The 21,431-nt window shown below is 42.4% G+C and overlaps 1 protein-coding gene across 3 annotated transcripts in view; it reads left to right on the forward strand.

The window, feature by feature from the left end:
• The window catches only part of flt4 (fms related receptor tyrosine kinase 4), a 164,644-nt gene that overhangs the window by 80,396 nt on the left and 62,817 nt on the right, over positions 1-21,431 (forward strand). For all 3 annotated transcript variants that reach the window (XM_079502612.1, XM_079502614.1, XM_079502613.1), the window contains exons 6-10: positions 5,440-5,579; positions 7,321-7,495; positions 8,150-8,267; positions 12,879-13,063; positions 15,459-15,621. In XM_079502612.1, coding sequence (XP_079358738.1) covers positions 5,440-5,579; positions 7,321-7,495; positions 8,150-8,267; positions 12,879-13,063; positions 15,459-15,621 — 781 coding nt within the window. The remainder of the gene's footprint in view (positions 1-5,439; positions 5,580-7,320; positions 7,496-8,149; positions 8,268-12,878; positions 13,064-15,458; positions 15,622-21,431) is intronic.

Here is a 21,431-nt window from a genome sequence, read left to right on the forward strand (position 1 = left end):
TCCGCCCACTTTTCGACCTTCGCCTCTTCGCCTGATATGGTAAATGGTGCATTCGGGTTCGAACTGGCAACCTTGCGGTTACCAACCTTGCTGTTACCATACGGCCACTCTACCCCTGAGCCACCGCCGCCCCAACTGCCGCTGCACAGTTAGTTATCAATCTGTGAAAATTGCAGAGCCTAATCAGAAGTATCAGAAACGTCACAGTGCTGTTCTGTATAACGTCACTATCAGGCTTCAGTATAGCCTACAGCAGTGGTTCCCAAACCTTTTCCAGTCAAGGACCCCCACATCATTCCCATCATATCGTTATTTTCCCAAACTAATTGCATTTATGCAGAAAGATCACATAATAAACTGGGTAGGGTTATTATAGTATACTGATGCATCTGGGTGGATGCTTTAAAGAGAGTGAATGATGCGCTAGGCTGAACTTAATACAATTTAAAGTTGTGCACCATATTTATTTCATTAATTTAAAACCTTCTAAAATATACCCCAGCATCACAGATTCCTGTAATAGACATAATGTGTCCTCAGCAAACATAGTACGACAACTGTTTTGTCCCTTAGCTTAGTGGACTGCTATTTTTCTGTCCAAACTTGTTGATTTTCAGAGCTCAGCAGCTGAATCTGTCGGTAACTCCTGTCACAACATGTAGAGTTTGTTGTTAGTAGGAATTTAAACAAAGATGCACCACCGGATGAGGACGGCTGAAGGAGAGTGAACGGGCCGACATCTGGTCTTTACACAGGGAATTGCAGGGGAATTGGGCATAGCCCCCAGAGGCAAAAAATAAAATCTCTTTATTTTGTCGACTGAAACTAAAAAGAGCAACTTCCCAGATTGTGTAACTCCAGACGTACAGTGTTCTGGTACAGACGTCTGGCTACACACCAAACCTCTTTGAAACCTTGATGACTATGAGACAGCAGCTGTTTTAAATTGTCAGGCTCATTAAGGAACATGGATTGCTGTTTGTTCTCGTACTAAAAATAAAAAGTTGAAAATTGACCAGGCTCGAAAATGAACTGTCATAATCAAAACAGTTACTGTACTTCTATTTAATTTTATTATTTGTGCAAAATCAGTAGTGTTACTTACCGAGTGAGGGCCAAACCTCAAATGAACAACAACAAAGTTTCATTATTTTGAATATGTCTTCTAATTAGAACCATATTAACAATTTTAATTAATTTAATAATATATATATATATTTTAGTGAATTCTGCCATCCACTTGACTATTGATATTTTTATAGTTATAGCTAGTTATAGTCCTCAGTGTGAACGGCACATGCATTGTGAGCTTGTACATCGGATATTTTTGAAAGAAAGAAAAAGACTTACAGTAGATGCGTATCGGGTCTTATATAAATATGGAGAACCAGAACTTTGGGGTTAAATGTGAAAGCTACCATATACCCTTTAACCCCTGCATGTGCTCAGACAATGCCGGCTGACGAACATACAATGAAACTAATGTGAAACAAGCGTCTTCTTCCATCTGGCAGAGTCAGGTTAGGGTCAAAGCTTTCTCCATGCTAATCGTTAAAACTATCGGCAAGGTCGTGAAATAGTGCACGAGTATGGGAATTTTAATAAGCTTTGGGTTAAAGGTATATTCAGTGATTTCACTTAATTCAAATATCACTTATTTTTTCTTATTTTTTGGATAATCCTCCCTACTATAAAGTGTACTGACCATATAAGGAGTTCCTCCCTGTCCCCAGTTAACCTCTGAGGTCAAAAAACCCTAGTTTCGGTTTGGGCTTTGGGTGGCAAAGCCTTCATCCAATCAGGATGAGAGGGGCCTTCCTCCAATCATGATCGAGTGGGGCGGGCCTTGGTGCATGTGCTGTTGTACTTCCCCCACTGTAGAGCGTGTGCATGTGCACATCTTGTTACCGGGTGGACCGGGTTTTTTTCCCAAATCACCCAAATCACTGAATGCTCCTTTAAACAAAACAAAGAAAAGTTTTTCAAAAATGACGCAAGCCGTCCCCCATATGGTTATGTCTGAGTCATAGTTCCTCCCACCCGCCGAAAAATACACCTTTTTTCTTTTCCTTTTTTGAGCTTTTGAAAATGTTTTAATTCATATATATATATTTTTTAATGGCTTAAATGGTTAAAGTCAGGCGAGATTTCATACTACATTATATATCTCTGCTGTCAGGTAGAAACCAGCTATGTCCAAAATATAATATAAACATTTCAGTTAATATTAGAGCAACACAATACTGCCTCATCAAAGTTTTTATGGTGACTACATTGTCAGATACTTGAATGTGTCCTTATTTTATCATCACTTACCCAAACACAGTAAAGTTAAGTTGCGAGCTCGTGGATGAGCTATTTTCGGTGTTGGACACCTGCACAATACATACTGTAACTGGGTTCAACTCAGGCTTTAGGCTAATTGAGACACCGGCACAATACATACTGTAACTGGGTTCAACTCAGGCTTTAGGCTAATTGAGACACCGGCACAATACATAGTGTAACTGGGTTCAACTCAGGCTGTAGGCTAATTGAGACAGTCACCTCTGGTGCCTCAATGCAGGCAGCACCCACTGGCACTTTATGATCCGTCAGAGCTTCCACATGGTCAGAGAAAGGAAAACACATTCACATGAAAAAATACTCTTATCTTAAATGGGATAAGAGATTATATTCTGGCTGGAAAGGCAATTAAAGGCACACAAAAAACCCCACAAAAAGCCAGCAAAGTTATCACTGCAATTTTGTCAGTCTATCTGTCATTGTTTCAGCCCGTGATACAATTATGCCTCAATGGTGGCAATTTGAAAGACGTCTGCTTTGTTCCCCTTCATTGATTTCCTGGAAAGTGTTTCTCTTGTCATCAACAGTGTGTGACACTCTGAGACAGAGACAGAAAGACAGACAGATAAGGAAAGAGACAGACAGATATGCAGGGGGTAATTCAATTATTTGAAAGCAGCCCAGATAAAGACCTTCTGCCTCATCATGTCCCAAACGGTGTAGTCATCAAGTCAAATGAACTTTGAGAGACCCACTGGGTCTCTGTTTTCCTGTGACATCATTCACCTCTCTCTCTCTCTCTCTCTCTCTCTCTCTCTCTCTCTTTCTCTCTCTCTCTCATACCCTCTGGCGTATGCCAAGAGCAACAGCGACGTCACTCGGACGAGAAAAACGAGATTGGGACGAGGGTTCCGTGGCCATCACTCCGTGCGCCAATGGAGCGGTTTGAGTAAACAGGCGTTGACCTCACTGTGCCCGCAACCCGACACAATTCATGATTATTATGTTTCTCTCGTCTTTTCCAGTGACAGCAGAAAGACGAGGCTCAAATGACACAATTAAGCAGATCCTGGGCGACGTCCAAAGCCATCCGCTCCCACACCTCTCTTATTTTTTATTGAGAGCGCTGATTAGCCGAATTACGCCATAGATGACTTTAATTTCCTGTTATTAGCTGGCAAATGGATGGAAATAATATTAGTGAACCAGGTGGGGTCACAGCCAGTGGTGGAAAGTAATGTACAATAAGTACAATATTGAGGTACTTTTTGCTTGAGCATTTCCATATATTTCTCAGAGGCAAATATTATTTTTACTCCACTACAATTTTGTGACAATTTCAGCTGCTAGTTATTTTGCAGATTTTGATTATTACAAAACGTACATTAACCACTTAAGCCCTGTTTTATAATTTAGCTCACATTGTGGGCTTGTAGAATGTCTATTTTCAATACACTTAACTCTTTTGTACATTTTGAAGCCAATACTGTTACACTTTTACTCAAGTAAAAATGTATTTTACTTGTAACAGAGTATTTCTGCATTGCGGTATTGCTGCTTTTACTTACTTACCACTGGTCCCAGCTCCCTCAGAGCAGAAAGGAGCTCCCAACCATGCTCATTTCCTGTTGGGGTGGAAAGACTGCTGTGTCACTGAGACCTTTCCTCCCCTTTCTGTCTCTGTCCCTCCCTGTGCGTCCCCCCCACCCCCACCCCCCATTCTCTCTTCTGTCTCCATCAATTCAATTCAAAGGGGCTTTATTGGCATGAGAAAACATACGTTTACATTGCCAAACGAAAAGTGGAACAAAAGGTCAAAACAACATAATGTAGGCCTATGTACAATTAAAAGGGAATGTGTAAACAGAGATGTGTTACATTGCGACTTAGGAAAACTAGCTTATAGAACCATAAGCATTAAATATTCATGTACTAGCTAGCGGATTCGAATGAAAATCAACCGATAATCACCAGTAGGTTACATAAAACCAGAAACCTAAACTCAGTCTTAACCGGCCACGTAAGTCCCCTAACATCATAATCAGTCTTCTTAACCCATTTAGACCGTAGTGTGGAAACATCATAGCTAATCCAACCGATGGATTGCGAGGACATGTACAAACGTCCTAACGCATTTTCAATGATATCAAACGAGAGAAAACTATGGGGGGGTTGGCCTCTCCTTCTGCACCATACTCCGTGCTGTTCGTGCATGCGCGTTGGCTTTCACTTCCCTGTTTACGGCTCAGAAATAATGCCTTGTATCTCCTAATCTAGGGAGCTCTCCGTGGTTTTGACCAGATGAATATACTAAGCTCTTCATTTCTGACTTCAACATGCCTCTCGTTCAAAATATGAACGCGAGGGATTATTCCGCGACTTTATGGTAATCATAGCGAGGTAAGCAAGCAATATTTTTCCTCCCGCTTTTTGTACGGAACGGAAGGTGGGGGGGGGGCTTTCAGAGTAAAAGCTGCCATATCTGCGTGGCACCCAGAGCTGCTATTTTGAAAGAAATCCCAGCGCTGATTGTGTTAACCAGCCATGTACGTCCGTTTCAAAATGTTTTCACTTCGTCGGCAGTAATTTCACTTCCGCGTTTCCTAATCGCAGCCAGTATACTGTAGGCTACAGCCATGCCTGCTGGCTCGATTGCATTTGAGTGATAAGTAAGCTACTGGTGATTATCGGTTGATATCATTCGGAGCAGGTGCTTGTACTGTATGTAAGGTTAGCTCAGGATAACTTGAAACTAATGGCAGGAATATTTCAATGCTTTGGATTAACTTGGCACAAGTAGCAACAGTTTTCAGATGTGTTTAGAGGTAGTTTCTCTGTTTATATTGTAGCTCTAATGTACCGACCGAGATCACTCGCTGTGCCGGCAGTGCAGGAAATGGAATACATCCTCCATCCTTCTCCTGTCACAAGAGGACCACAAAGGAAATAAGCTTCAGGGCTTTTATTTATTGTGTTTTTTTATTTTTTTATTTGTCCTTTATATTGTTTGTTATATGGTATACAACCCTCACCACCTGACTCACCCTTCCTATGTGTTCCTCCACCTCTGTCTCTCTCTCTCTCGTCTATCCCTCTCTCTCTCCGCCTCCCGCTCTGTATGTCTCTGTCTCTCGTCCTTCTGGCCGGGTGCAGGAGATCAGGTCTACGATGTCGGGCTGTTCCCGGAGGATCCGGTGGTCCTGTCCGCGGGGGAGGCCCTCAGTCTGAACTGCACTGCGCTGGTGGAGTTCAACGCTGGGGTGGACTTCCAGTGGTCGTACCCTGGAAAACAGGTACACCACATCATCATCATTTTTCGACCGCGGTCGAGATCATGGATTTCACAATGCCACGCCAGACTTCCCGGTCCTTCATTACCATCCCAAGTTCCTACTTACTGATGCATGTGTCCCTAGCGATGACATCAGGGTACGACAGTTTTCTACCTCTGGTCTGCTTTGAGGCAGGACTCCAGAGAAGAAGGGAAGATATAACCTCATTGTCAGCTCTGTAGCAGTGGCCGGCAAATTGTGTTCTTCTGAATTGGACTAGTGAAGAAACACGGGGAAGGTTGCCTAATATTATATCAGTGGCTCTTCCAAGACAGATTTTGCACTCTCATTAGAAGGCGGGTATAAGTGCCATCCAACCGTTTCTCTTGTTTCTTGGTACACCACAAGCGGGGCTTCTCAAACTCTTTCATGTCATGTGGGGCAGCAGTGGCTCAGAGTTAATGTCGAAGTGTCCTTGAGCAAGACTCTGAACCCCTAATTGCTCCCGTTGTGCAGTTTGGTTTGCCTGGTTTCATCCGCCATGTGTGAATGTGTGTGTGAATGGGTGAATGTAATGCACAATCTATATGTAAAGCGCTTTGGATAAAAGCGCTATATAAATGCACCATTTTATGCCGAGGGCCCCCAATTTGAGATGCATTTGGCTGCGGACACCCTGTTAGAAACGTTTTTGTGCAAGGGACTCCAGAAAATACACAGTTGCACTGCACACATAATACCACAGAATACATAGGTGCACTGCACACACACACACACACACACACACACACACACACACACACACACACACACACACACACACACACACACACACACACACACACACAATACCACAGAATTAGCTATGGTTTTATGATGAAAGTGGAGGCTTTCTTTTGTGTTTTATGAATATTATAACGGCTGAAATATGAATCGTTAATGTAGTTAAAGGTGCTGTACAAAATGATGATTATGATGGTGATTATATTCAGTCAATATGAACATCCATTAGTAATCCAAGGACGTCCCTCACCAATTGTGCCCCGACTTGTAAAATAGGGCTTAAAGGGATATTTCACTTTCAAACATTTTGGGGGGGTAATTTTATCGTCTACTTTTTTGAACACCCCAGACAGTTTTTAAGTTGCTTGATTCATTATTTAGATATTGGATCTTTAGCTGCCCCTTCCTGTACAAACCCATGTAACTTCAAACACATTGTAACCATGGTGAATTCATCGAAAACACGCTTCTTCTAATTCTGGTGACTTTTTTTTTGGGGGGGGGGGGGGGATGAAAAAAATAAAAAGATCAAAAGATCCATAAAAAATACCCCATTAAAAAATAAATAATTAGTCATTGATATAAATGTTTAGATATGTTAAAAAGTAATCAACAGAATAATTGTAAAGGAGAAAATGGACAGTAGCAGACCTATTTGAGCCACTACTATACATTACGTGTGTGTAGGGGGCGGGGCATCAGTGGTTCAGGGGTACAGTGGCCGGTAAAACGGCCAGATGTTCGATCCCGGGCTCCCCCAGAGTTTCTGTCAAAGTGTCCTTGAGCAAGACGCTGAACCCCTAATTGCTCCTGATGTGCAGGTTGGTGCCTTGCATGGTTTCCTCCGCCGTGTGCGTGTGCGTGTGCGCGCGTGCGTGCGAGCGAATGAGGGTGAATGTAATGCACAATCTATGTAAAGCACTTTGGATAGAAGCTGCCATATAAATGCACCAATTTAGCTTTTCTGTGTGGCCTGTAGACCAACAGCCTGGTGACCATCCAGTACCACCGTGACTCCCAGCGACAGGAAGGCACCGTGGCCACCAGCGTGCTGACCATCCCCAGCGTCAACGTCAGCGACACGGGGCCATACGTCTGCACCATCACCTGCATGGAGACGTCCAGGACTGTCGACACACGGCTCACTGTTCACGGTACGAGTCTCTTTTCATGTCAAGGACCTCCAAATGGATACATATTAGCCCTTTTGGTGAGAGCTTTTAAAGTTACAGACCTGCTACAGCAAGTGGCCATTTGGTTCCTAATCATTTGGCCGGGGGACCCCCTGGAGGATACCTGCTCTGAGTAGAAAACAGAAAATAAAATCTGTATTTAATCGTCGATTTTATGTCATTTTAAAGCAACAAATGGTTCAGCCGTCCAGCCTTCATCAGAACTCCCCTCTTAATGGGGAAAAAGTTGGCAACAGGTGTTTATCATTTTTCTAAATCATTTGTTAACCATCTCCACCTGAAACTCTACAACTCTAATTTATACTAAAAAACGATGATGTAATCAACTATTCTCAACAACCAGGATCACACTACGAGCTCGCAATCATTCATCGACAGACAGCTCAGCATAAACGTGGCCGCACCGCCAACCGTTTCGGCTCTTTCCTACTTCCTTCCCAGACAGGATGGTTAAATCCGTAAACATCAAATCCATAAACGACAAAACGATCACTTTCATCAAGTTCCATGGCACGTGTTAAAAGGCGGCGTTAAGTTTTGTAAGGATGTGTGTCATCACATTTTCGGCAGCCACAGCTGCGCGTGGTGAACGGGTGAGTGTCTTGTCTGTTGCAGAGAAGCCATTTATTAACCTGGACTACAAGAGCGGAGCGCTGGTGGAGGTCACCGCTGGACAGAAGTCGTTCAAACTGCAGCTCAATGTGTCCGCCTACCCCACACCTGAAACACTATGGTAAGTCTATACCCCACACCTGAAACACTATGGTAAGACTATACCCCACACCGGAAACACTATGGTAAGACTATACCCCACACCTGAAACACTATGGTAAGACTATACCCCACACCTGAAACACTATGGTAAGACTATACCCCACACCTGAAACACTATGGTAAGACTATACCTGAAACACTATGGTAAGACTATACCCCACACCTGAAACACTATGGTAAGACTATACCCCACACCTGAAACACTATGGTAAGACTATACCCCACACCGGAAACACTATGGTAAGACTATACCCCACACCTGAAACACTATGGTAAGACTATACCCCACACCTGAAACACTATGGTAAGACTATACCCCACACCTGAAACACTATGGTAAGACTATACCCCACACCTGAAACACTATGGTAAGACTATACCCCACACCTGAAACACTATGGTAAGACTATACCCCACACCTGAAACACTATGGTAAGACTATACCCCACACCTGAAACACTATGGTAAGACTATACCTGAAACACTATGGTAAGACTATACCCCACACCTGAAACACTATGGTAAGACTATACCCCACACCTGAAACACTATGGTAAGACTATACCTGAAACACTATGGTAAGACTATACCCCACACCTGAAACACTATGGTAAGACTATACCCCACACCTGAAACACTATGGTAAGACTATACCCCACACCTGAAACACTATGGTAAGACTATACCTGAAACACTATGGTAAGACTATACCCCACACCTGAAACACTATGGTAAGACTATACCTGAAACACTATGGTAAGACTATACCCCACACCTGAAACACTATGGTAAGACTATACCTGAAACACTATGGTAAGACTATACCCCACACCTGAAACACTATGGTAAGACTATACCCCACACCTGAAACACTATGGTAAGACTATACCTGAAACACTATGGTAAGACTATACCCCACACCTGAAACACTATGGTAAGACTATACCTGAAACACTATGGTAAGACTATACCCCACACCTGAAACACTATGGTAAGACTATACCTGAAATACTATGGTAAGACTATACCCCACACCTGAAACACTATGGTAAGACTATACCTGAAACACTATGGTAAGACTATACCTGAAACACTATGGTAAGACTATACCTGAAACACTATGGTAAGACTATACCTGAAACACTATGGTAAGACTATACCTGAAACACTATGGTAAGACTATACCTGAAACACTATGGTAAGACTATACCTGAAACACTATGGTAAGACTATACCTGAAACACTATGGTAAGACTATACCTGAAACACTATGGTAAGACTATACCTGAAACACTATAGTAAGACTATACCTGAAACACTATGGTAAGACTATACCCCACACCTGAAACACTATGGTAAGACTATACCCCACACCTGAAACACTATGGTAAGACTATACCTGAAACACTATGGTAAGACTATACCCCACACCTGAAACACTATGGTAAGACTATACCTGAAACACTATGGTAAGACTATACCCCACACCTGAAACACTATGGTAAGACTATACCTGAAACACTATGGTAAGACTATACCTGAAACACTATGGTAAGACTATACCTGAAACACTATGGTAAGACTATACCTGAAACACTATGGTAAGACTATACCTGAAACACTATGGTAAGACTATACCTGAAACACTATGGTAAGACTATACCTGAAACACTATGGTAAGACTATACCTGAAACACTATGGTAAGACTATACCTGAAACACTATAGTAAGACTATACCTGAAACACTATGGTAAGACTATACCTGAAACACTATGGTAAGACTATACCTGAAACACTATGGTAAGACTATACCTGAAACACTATGGTAAGACTATACCTGAAACACTATAGTAAGACTATACCTGAAACACTATGGTAAGACTATACCTGAAACACTATGGTAAGACTATACCTGAAACACTATGGTAAGACTATACCTGAAACACTATGGTAAGACTATACCTGAAACACTATGGTAAGACTATACCTGAAACACTATGGTAAGACTATACCTGAAACACTATGGTAAGACTATACCTGAAACACTATGGTAAGACTATACCTGAAACACTATGGTAAGACTATACCTGAAACACTATGGTAAGACTATACCTGAAACACTATGGTAAGACTATACCTGAAACACTATGGTAAGACTATACCTGAAACACTATGGTAAGACTATACCTGAAACACTATGGTAAGACTATACCTGAAACACTATGGTAAGACTATACCTGAAACACTATGGTAAGACTATACCTGAAACACTATGGTAAGACTATACCTGAAACACTATGGTAAGACTATACCTGAAACACTATGGTAAGACTATACCTGAAACACTATAGTAAGACTATACCTGAAACACTATGGTAAGACTATACCTGAAACACTATGGTAAGACTATACCTGAAACACTATGGTAAGACTATACCTGAAACACTATGGTAAGACTATACCTGAAACACTATGGTAAGACTATACCTGAAACACTATGGTAAGACTATACCTGAAACACTATGGTAAGACTACACCTGAAACACTATGGTAAGACTATACCTGAAACACTATGGTAAGACTATACCTGAAACACTATGGTAAGACTATACCTGAAACACTATGGTAAGACTATACCTGAAACACTATGGTAAGACTATACCTGAAACACTATGGTAAGACTATACCTGAAACACTATGGTAAGACTATACCTGAAACACTATGGTAAGACTATACCTGAAACACTATGGTAAGACTATACCTGAAACACTATGGTAAGACTATACCTGAACCACTAGGGTAAGACTATACCTGAAACACTATGGTAAGACTATACCTGAAACACTATGGTAAGACTATACCTGAAACACTATGGTAAGACTATACCTGAAACACTATGGTAAGACTATACCTGAAACACTATGGTAAGACTATACCTGAAACACTATGGTAAGACTATACCTGAAACACTATGGTAAGACTATACCTGAAACACTATGGTAAGACTATACCTGAAACACTATGGTAAGACTATACCTGAACCACTAGGGTAAGACTATACCTGAAACACTATGGTAAGACTATACCTGAAACACTATGGTAAGACTATACCTGAAACACTATGGTAAGACTATACCTGAAACACTATGGTAAGACTATACCTGAAACACTATGGTAAGACTATACCTGAAACACTATGGTAAGACTATACCTGAAACACTATGGTAAGACTATACCTGAAACACTATGGTAAGACTATACCTGAAACACTATGGTAAGACTATACCTGAAACACTATGGTAAGACTATACCTGAACCACTATGGTAAGACTATACCTGAAACACTATGGTAAGACTATACCTGAAACACTATGGTAAGACTATACCTGAAACACTATGGTAAGACTACACCTGAAACACTATGGTAAGACTATACCTGAAACACTATGGTAAGACTATACCTGAAACACTATGGTAAGACTATACCTGAAACACTATGGTAAGACTATACCTGAAACACTATGGTAAGACTATACCTGAAACACTATGGTAAGACTCTACCTGAAACACTATGGTAAGACTATACCTGAAACACTATGGTAAGACTATACCTGAAACACTATGGTAAGACCATCACCTCACAGTGACATCATGACGTGCACCGTCAGTTTTGGTGTAGCTCCGAAGAGTATGTAACTAAAATGGACTCTTCGGAATTGAAACTAACTATAATCACTAAGTAGCTATTAGAGAAATTCAAGCGTACTGATGAATCATTGCATTTCCATAAACATCACCTAGTAAAAAAAATCGGATAAAAAAGGGAGATCGGGCATTCAAAGTTTAGATGGTTCAAAGTCTATTATGCCAACATGTTCCGACCTCACTCGGTCTTCATCAGTACTGCCCTTTGAGCCCACAGCTGCCTGAAGTGACCACCAATAATGTCTGTTCATCCGTCTTCGAAACAGGGACAACCTTAAAGAGATTAATTTGTTTTGTTGTGCTCGGAAAGATATGAGCCAACCCTGTCTAACATTTGATGGCACATCCCTTATCACACACCATTCGAGTGCACATGAGGCCAAGTCTACAAACGTATTCTAAATCCCAACAGTTTTCTGAAAAACTTATATTTCTATGTCAGTAGTGCTCAAACGTTGTCATCAACCCCCCCAAATTACATGACCCCCATCTCCAAAACATTTGTTCCAGGGACCAAATATTTTGGGGAAAAATCCTCCAAAAGCAAATATTTCAGGTACAAATCCTCCAAAAGCAAATATTTCAGGTACAAATCCTCCAAAAGCAAATATTTTATGTAAAAATGTTCACTTTAAACTAAAGATTTGTATATACAGTAATAATGGTTAATATAGGGGCGGCCATAGCTGAATGGGCAGAGATAACATTTGAAAATGACTCATCCCCAGTGCGATGAAATGCCCTAGGTCTAATGATATATTATTAATATGGCACTGGTTCTCCATGTCGGATCCACCAGAAGTCTGAGTCTTAGTGCGTGCGTGCGTGCGTGTGTGCGTGTGTGCGTGTGTGGCTGCTTTCAGGTACAAGGACGGTAAGCTGATCACTCAGCGTCCAGAGTTCAGGATGAAACGCATGCGGGTGCATCACAACCACGCCCTGGAGATCAAGGACGTGTGCGAGGAGGATTCTGGCTATTACACGGTGGTGATGAAGAACAGTGCCGCCCTTCTGGAGAGGACGCTCAACATCACCCTGGTGGTCAACGGTAAGCAACCGAAACACCTGTACTTACGGTAATCATTCTACCAGATGTTGTGGAGACGATGACGTTGAGACGTTGAAACGGTTAATCCAGGTGTGTCCAAAGTGCAGCCCGCTATTTTTTACTATTTTAAAACATTAAAAAAATAATCAAATAGCTGTACAAGCTCAAGAGTCACAACGTGTCGATGTAGATAGGCTAGTTGAACTATTTTAAGATGTTTAAAATAGTAAAAAATGGCAAATACGTCCGTCATCGGGAAATATTCTGTTCCAGCATCGATCGTTCCCACACCACCGGAACCAATACCCATTAAATGAAATGCAGACACAGTGCATTTGGATGAGATCCACTGCAGGAGCCTGCAGACTTCATGCGTTGTGCATTTGGACCCCAAAATTAACTAATTCGGCGCCACGCCGCCATCTAGTGGAGGGCCCCGACCGCCACACATGTATTTTCAATGGCGAGCACCTTTTAGTTTGAAAGCCGATTTGGCCGGAAACCGAGAGTCAGGAAGTAAAAATAGGCTATGTGACACGTCCCGCGATTGTCACTTAATCCACCCAAAACATACTTTTTGTAAACTAGGATCATATATGAGAAATGAGCCGCAAATCAAGCTGTTTTTTGGTCTGAAGAGAAGAATCCGAGATATTAGCGTTTTAAGATCTGCTTCAACCATATACCGCATAAGACCAGCAGATTTTTATGCTAGATTTAGTTGGGGAGTGGGGACCCCCTGGAACCCCCTCAAGGACCCTCGGGGGTCCCCTGACAGACCCCACCTTGAGAACCACTGGTGTAGAAAACACGTGGGGCTACTATTGCATTAGCCCTGCTCGCTTGTGAAGGCAGGAAACAAGATAATTTGCTACACAACTGTAGGTTTATCTGACACGATACCAAGAACTGGCGGATCCAAATGCAAACACAGTTCTTAAAGTTCAAGGGTGTGTATTCACACAAACTTGGAATGAGAAGGGGAAAGGTGGCAGGGAGGCAGAGCAGAGCAACATAGGCAGGTGAGATCTGATGTGGTGGAGACGAGTACAAGACAGTGGCGTCATTTCAGCAAAAGCTAATGTATGGCAAGTGACCGACGCGCTTATGTGCGCTTATTTGCCTATTTTTTGGCATATTTTCCTCAATTTGTCCCTTCATTTTATTACCGGTATTTAATGTTTTCCCCTGGAGCCGAGGTATGGCAGCTGAAGGCAGGCAGGTGTGTTGACTGGTGAGAATGAGGGGAACTGGAGCCAAGCCTGCACAGACACTGACAAGACAAACAAGGAAAACACAGCCCTGCCGAGGACTGTGTCATTATCAGGATTGAGAATATACAGTAGAATTCTGACCCGAAATATAATGTATGCAAAACCCGAATACTCCCTTGTGGTTCAAAGAAATGTATGGAATCCGCCCATCAGATGTTTGTTATCTGCAGATCTACGCTAGAACTCTATAGTGAGTTCTGTGAACTTGAGATTTAAAGATGCTTCAAAGCTCTCGTCATCAGCTGCAACTCTAGAATGTGAATGCTAACCTCCCTACCAGTGAGTCACTCTGCAACCGAAATGGCAATAGAACAGTCATAATGCCACAAAGTATACATTTCTTATTCCATTTGCAACAAAGCCATAACTGCTGTATCACCCTGGTCCCAGCAGACGGAGAGGTTACTGCTGATGGATTGGAAATAAATAAAGTACAAAGCATGTGCACTGACCACGTACATTTCTTTCATGTCCTCAGAACTGTACTTCATAGGTCAAGACATATTATTGTCTTGTATAACTATTATTGATGTTGACTTTGCAAATAAAACGCTGACCTCAGGGTTGGCTTGGTGGCTCAGCCAGCCAGCATGAACACTGAGCATATTATGATAATTACTGCTCCACCCGTTTGATTCCTGGGGAGTCGCAAATCTCCTCTCTCTCCTTCTCTGTCCTTGCTTTCCTATTTCTCTCTCTCGCTCTCGCTCTCCCTCTCCCCCCCCTCTCTCTCTCTCTATTTCTCTCTCTTCTCCCCCACTGTTCTCTCTTATGTTTATAAAATAAAAACATATTTGAAAAATATACATGACACGGATGACGATACCTTGTAACCTTATAACTTTATATATGTATTAATTTAAAAAAAAAAATCATAAATGAATGCTATATTTTGTACTACTTTGTACTGTAGGTTAAATATCCTATTTACAAGCCTCAATGTAGATCTGAATTTATTATATATATATTTTTTTTTTACTTTTTGACTATAAAGGCATTCCCAAGAGCCTGTGACTAAATTCTGATTTTGGAGGTTAATTGGCGCCTGACGGTGACAAATGTAATCATGACTCCAGTTGAATGTGTGAATCCAGCGTTTGATTTGTCCACCTCTTCCCCAGTTCCTCCACAGATCCATGAAAAGGAGGTGGCTGAACCGTCCAACCCGTACCCCAGCGGGAGCGCCCAGACCCTGACCTGCACCGCCTACGGACACCCGGCTCCCAGCATCCGCTGGCAGTGGAGACCCTGGGGCCCATGTGTCTCCAACAACACCCGGAACACGTGAGAGCTAGCTTTCTGCTATACACACACTGTTGCAATGCTGCAGCTATAGGCTAAATCTTATACGTGCTGCAGCTGTGCATCTATATTAGCCTGGTTAATAAACCAGACCGAATCAGCCGTTGGCAAAAAAAAGTTGCCTACCAGCGGATTTCGGTCTGGCGAGGCTCAGTAGCACGCCTCTTTCCTACAATCGAGAACAGGTCGGACCAATCGGGACACGGTATGCAATATGGGCGGGCTTTGGTACAGTGACGTTCAATGCTTGAGACTTTTGACTGACAGTAGCTCTGACCAATTGCGTCAAAGAGAAAATGTTTGAACCCGCCCCCCGGGAAATGAAATCCAAGTGGAGCCAGCCCAGACTGATATACCGCGACAGTGTTGTGTGATATTAGTCTGGCTTATTAGCCAGGCTACATCTATATTGCATCGTAGTAGATAATCTATGCATGTAAAAAAAATAATAATAATCTGAAAATCTCTTAGTCATGGATCCAACATGGATCCAACATGGATCGTGTGAATTAGTTTTGTTCTTATTGGTAGATTGATATGTCCGTTTATGGAAAAGCATATATTATAAAATACACCGCAACCCACAAACTGTACAGGTAGAGAGAGAGAGAGAGAGAGAGAGAGGATGCACACATGAAATGTGATGCAAGCTCATGTTTGATTAACTCCAACATCCCAAAACTCTTAAAGGCATATTTCACTTTCAAATAAATAAATAAATGAAAGTAATGGAAAAATCCTGGCTCCCTCTCGTATTACACCTTCTAATGCTGACCCGGTACAGAACTCTAGAGGGTTCTGTGCAGTGATTTTTGGCACATGGCAGTTAAGAACTTCCGATTGAAAGATGCTTCAAAGCTCTCAGAGCTGTCTTCAGCTAACAACACAATATATATACTTATTTTTGTAACCGTATATTTGACCTTGTTTAACAAACTGCCCCGCCGAAAGGATGGTTCTGTGCACAGTGGGGACCTCATGTTTATGTATTGTCTTGGTGATGTGTTTTTCTGTGCTGTGTTTTTTGTTGTGGGTGTTTTGAAGACGAATATCCTTCAGGACAATAACGCATATTAATATTTCTCGGTCAACAGCTCCTCAATCCCATAGTTAAATAAAAAAGTAAAATTGAAGATACAATAACATATGTACGTAATACGTAGGAGGGTAGAGTGCATCTGCTGGCCGAGTGAGAGTGCTTCTTTGTTACATGGTGTTTGTCTTATTAATTCACAACACATGCAATTGATGTTTTTTGTTCCTTGGGATATGGATTGCAACCTAACGCATGCATTAATGCACATTATGCCAGGAACTTTAGCCAGCTCGTCCCCAGTGTGAAAACAATATGGTTCACTCGCAGCACAGAGGTCTGGAATGCAGTTGTTGTGGATTTCTAGATCAATCAGTTATATTATTGATGAGGCAATAGGAGTCACAGACAATAATAGGTGGTGATGCTTACACTTACAGTATATACTATGGCGATATATTATATGATATCAAGACTCATGTCTGTGAATGGTACGGTAGTTCTGCCAACGAGCACAGGGATAGTAGACCATAGGTAATACCAGCTGTTACAAGCACACACTGAACCATAACAAGACAGGCTGTAACAAATCAATAGCTAGTTCTTCTTGTAGCCTATCTGCTGTTTTCACGGCCTCACACATTATGTGCCCTTTTATTCTTTCAAAATGGCGACCCAGGGTGCCCACTTTTAGACCCACTTTTTGAAAAAGAAAAACGTTTTATTTTTATTTTTTTACCAAGACGTCCACAGACGTCCTGGGCACTACATGCGGTAATTCCTAGGACGTCTGTGGACGTTTAGGTACTAACAGCCTGAACACAAAATTGTCAAAATGTCTTTCAGAGTGAAACAAACAAATCATCCACCGTGCTGCAAGCGGTTTACCTCCTGGACATGTTTTAGCAAGTGAAATTGCCATCAGGGCATTGTAAAACTAACCACCGTTCTAAATCGTTAATCCCCTCTGCAATACAACTTTCAAATGCTCCGCTGTTTTTTACAGTGCGGCTCTGAAGGAGGCTATAGCTGTCTATAAGAAAGTGGTACTCCAACATTTGTGCCATATGATGGACCGCCATACAAGATTTGTGTTGTTAAAATGTTTCAAAAAATATTAAAACACACGATTCTTTTTGACATGTTTTTGAAAATCGACATGCTCCAGTAAAAGGACCAGGGATCCGAATGCCTCTCTCCTGGGCAGCCAGAGGGGGGTGAGGTGGGAGGGTGTCTCTCCTGGGCAGCCAGAGGGGGGTGAGGTGGGAGGGTGCCTCTCTCCTGGGCAGCCAGAGGGGGGTGAGGTGGGAGGGTGCCTCTCTCCTGGGCAGCCAGAGGGGGGTGAGGTGGGAGGGTGACAGAATGCCTCTCTCCTGGGCAGCCAGAGGGGGGGGGGGGGGGGGGGGGGAGGTGGGAGGGTGACAGATGACAGATTGAGGCCATGCATGCCGGTGCCGGGCGGCAGGGCGAGGGGTTCAAAGGGCCCCGGATGGATCTGTGCCACGGTAATCCTACCAGGGGTCGGACATAGCGTGGTGCTTGAGCCGCCCCAACTGAGCGGCCCAAATCCAGGTGGGCTGGCTTCAGCCCGTCCAGCTTGTCTGGATAGTCTGAGGCATCCATGGTCGCATCCTTGGGCACCGGGGGAGCCAGAGTAGTTGCACCTGGAAGGGCATCTTTAGCAGACCAGACAATGGGCTATATGCACACACGTCATCTGCTCAGTGTGAGTGATTGGTCATTATCTTCACCTGGCTGTTCAGAGTGAGAGATACATTGTTTGAAGCAGCAGCAGCAATGTTTTAGCCAAATGGGCACAAGGTATGTTTTATTTAGTTTTGTGTGTTGAAATTATATTTGTCTAAAGATCTGTGTGTTCATATTGTATTTGCCTAGGATATGTTTATTATTTATTGTCATGTATAAGTTCAATGTGTAATTGTTTGCTTGTTTGTTTGTTTTTATTTTACAGCTTTTACGTTGGTTGTGATTTTGAATAAAATAAATGTAACCAGTAAAATACCATCTTTGAGCAGGGTGTGCTACATGCATGTTGGCTCCCTGTCAGTCACTGGAAACACTCTGCTACACCAGGGGGTCTCAGAGTGTTCTTGAGTGGGTTCCAAATGGCCCGTACAGGTGTGTAACTCTGTACGGGGCCCTTACGGGACCCTTACGGGTCCATTTGGTTCCATTTGTACACTCTCAGAGTTGTGGGGGTCCTTGAAATGAAAAGGTTTGAGAACCACTGCACACTTAAACGGAACAGAGCCTTAATTAGTACCATCGGTAACACCGAAGTAGGGAAGCAGCTCGGAAGTAGGAAGAGTTATTCTGTGTGCATAGAGCCCATTGCATGCTTGGGAGATTTCCCCTTGAGAGTGCTGTAAACATGGGCCACATAAGGCTGCCCGACAAGCCTGTTGCACAAAACGGCAGTAAAAATGTTCCATGCCCAAGAACTGTGCCGAGCCTTGACAGCGAGGGGCCGCGGGAGCCTCAGCACTACCATTTTCCACCTGACTGGCATCCACTTGACTGACATCACAGGCTGCTCACATGAAGTCCAAGAACCATTATTGAAGCCGCGCCATTCCCATGTGGATTGTGGATCTGGGAACATGGGAATATAAGGTCTCGCAACCTTATATTTGACCTGGCTGGTGTTGTGAAAGTGTTTCTCTGTGAAGAAGCTCCTCAAGCAATCTCATCTCATGAGATTAATAATAGTGCTTTTTTTTTCATCTAGAAGTGTAAAATATGTAGGAGGTACGGTAGAGACGAATGATTGCATCCGCGGGTTGATGAGCGATAGAAATGACTCATGAGGGGCCCTGAGTGCATTTACTCAAGTACTGTACTTAAAGGTACAGTACTAGTGGTATTAAGTGTTAAATTGCTCTATACTCGGATGATAATCATTGCTAGTATAGAGTGTTCAGTAACAGTCTCCCCATCTCCAGCTCTTCAGTATTTTTGCATTGGGAGACAACTCATACACGATACAGGATAAAGAAGTGAAAATGGAAGTGATGAAACAAAGAAATGAGCAGACACAATTGGAACTTGAATGGTGTATTTTTTTGTTTAGTAAAGAGCCTGGGCATATAGTACTGTTTACTACAATCATTTGACATCTTTAGTACTATATTTTCAGATTTAGATTATTTTATTACAAGTTGAGTAACATTGTGCTATATTGCTACTTTAACTTTTTTATTTTTTTTACTATTTCCTCCACCACTGGCCTGTGATGGAGGCAGGGAGGGAGGGAGGGGTTGCTGTTAGAAGTAAATGAAGGGATGGGAGAAATGAATGAAATGAGGCAGAGAGAGAAGTCAATGATGCGATATGACCATTTCTAACCCCCAAACCTGGGTTACTTCTCACCACTCACATCGTGCTGTTTATTATTCTGTTGCTCCTGAGTCACACTTCACATCATATGCACACGTACACATAGTCTAGATGGAACGGGGGGTTTTCGGGTTCACACGCATAGGGGGGATTTTTTAACGCCACCTGTTTTTTTCAGAACCTTGAAGGGTCTATTTTAAGATTCTGCCTCTTTCCTTTCTTAGTCAAAGTTTTATCTCCTGCAGTCAGCACCTCCCCACTACTGGTGTGCGCTCCTACCTTTTTGTTTGTAAGATTCTGCCAGGTAACAAGAACATTTTTTTAACCCTTTCTTACACATACCCTACCTAAATATGCCATACATATGACATAAACAACCTACAGGGACAAATAAACACATGTTTCCATACAATTAGGACCCAAGGAATTAAAAAAAAATGTTATGAACATTCAAGCACATCTTGACTCTATTTCGGGGCAAAAACTTATGGAGTAGAATAGTCTCAAAAGTCTCACAGTAAATATTACAGATTTGTAACTCACAAGTTCAGATTTGCAACTCACGTGAGTGAACTCACAGGTTCACATTTGTGTTTTGTATCCACAAGTTCAGATTTGTGTTTTGTATCTGTATTTCGCATCTGTGTTTTGTATCCGTGTTTCGCATCTGTGTTTTGTATTTGTGTTTTGTATCTGTAATTCACATCTGTGTTTTGTATCCGTGTTTCACATCTGTGTTTTGTATTTGCGTTTTGTATCTGTAATTTGCATCTGTATTTTGTATCCGTGTTTCGCATCTGTGTTTGAAACACAAATACAAAACACAGATGTGAAACACGGTTACAAAACACAGATGCAAATTACAGATACAAAACACAAATACAAAACACAAATACAAAACACAAATACAAAACACAGACGCGAAACACGGATACAAAACACAAATCTGAACTTGTGGATACAAAAGACAAATGTGAACCTGTGAGTTCACTCACGTGAGTTGCAAATCTGAGCACTCACAAGCTCAGATTTGCAACTCACGTGAGTTGCAAATCTGAGCACTCACAAGCGTTTTTACAAATCTGTGAGACCTTTGAGACTACTTTTGAGACTCTTCTGACGTTGGGCGTTAACGAACGTCATCATTGGCTGAGGGAATCTGTCAATCATTCTGATTGACAGATTCCTTGACAGATTCCTGTCCCCCCGCCATAGGGCATTAGAGCTATGGACCAGCGTGCCTCCCATAGGGCGTTAGAGCTATGGACCAGCGTGCCCCCCGCCATAGGGCGTTAGAGCTATGGACCAGCGTGCCCCCCGCCATAGGGCATTAGAGCTATGGATCAGCGTGCCCCCAGGGCATTAGAGCTATGGATCAGCGTGACCCCCGCCATAGGGCATT

This window comes from Electrona antarctica, assembly GCF_951216825.1.
Source record: "Electrona antarctica genome assembly, chromosome: 1".
NCBI lineage: Eukaryota > Metazoa > Chordata > Actinopteri > Myctophiformes > Myctophidae > Electrona > Electrona antarctica.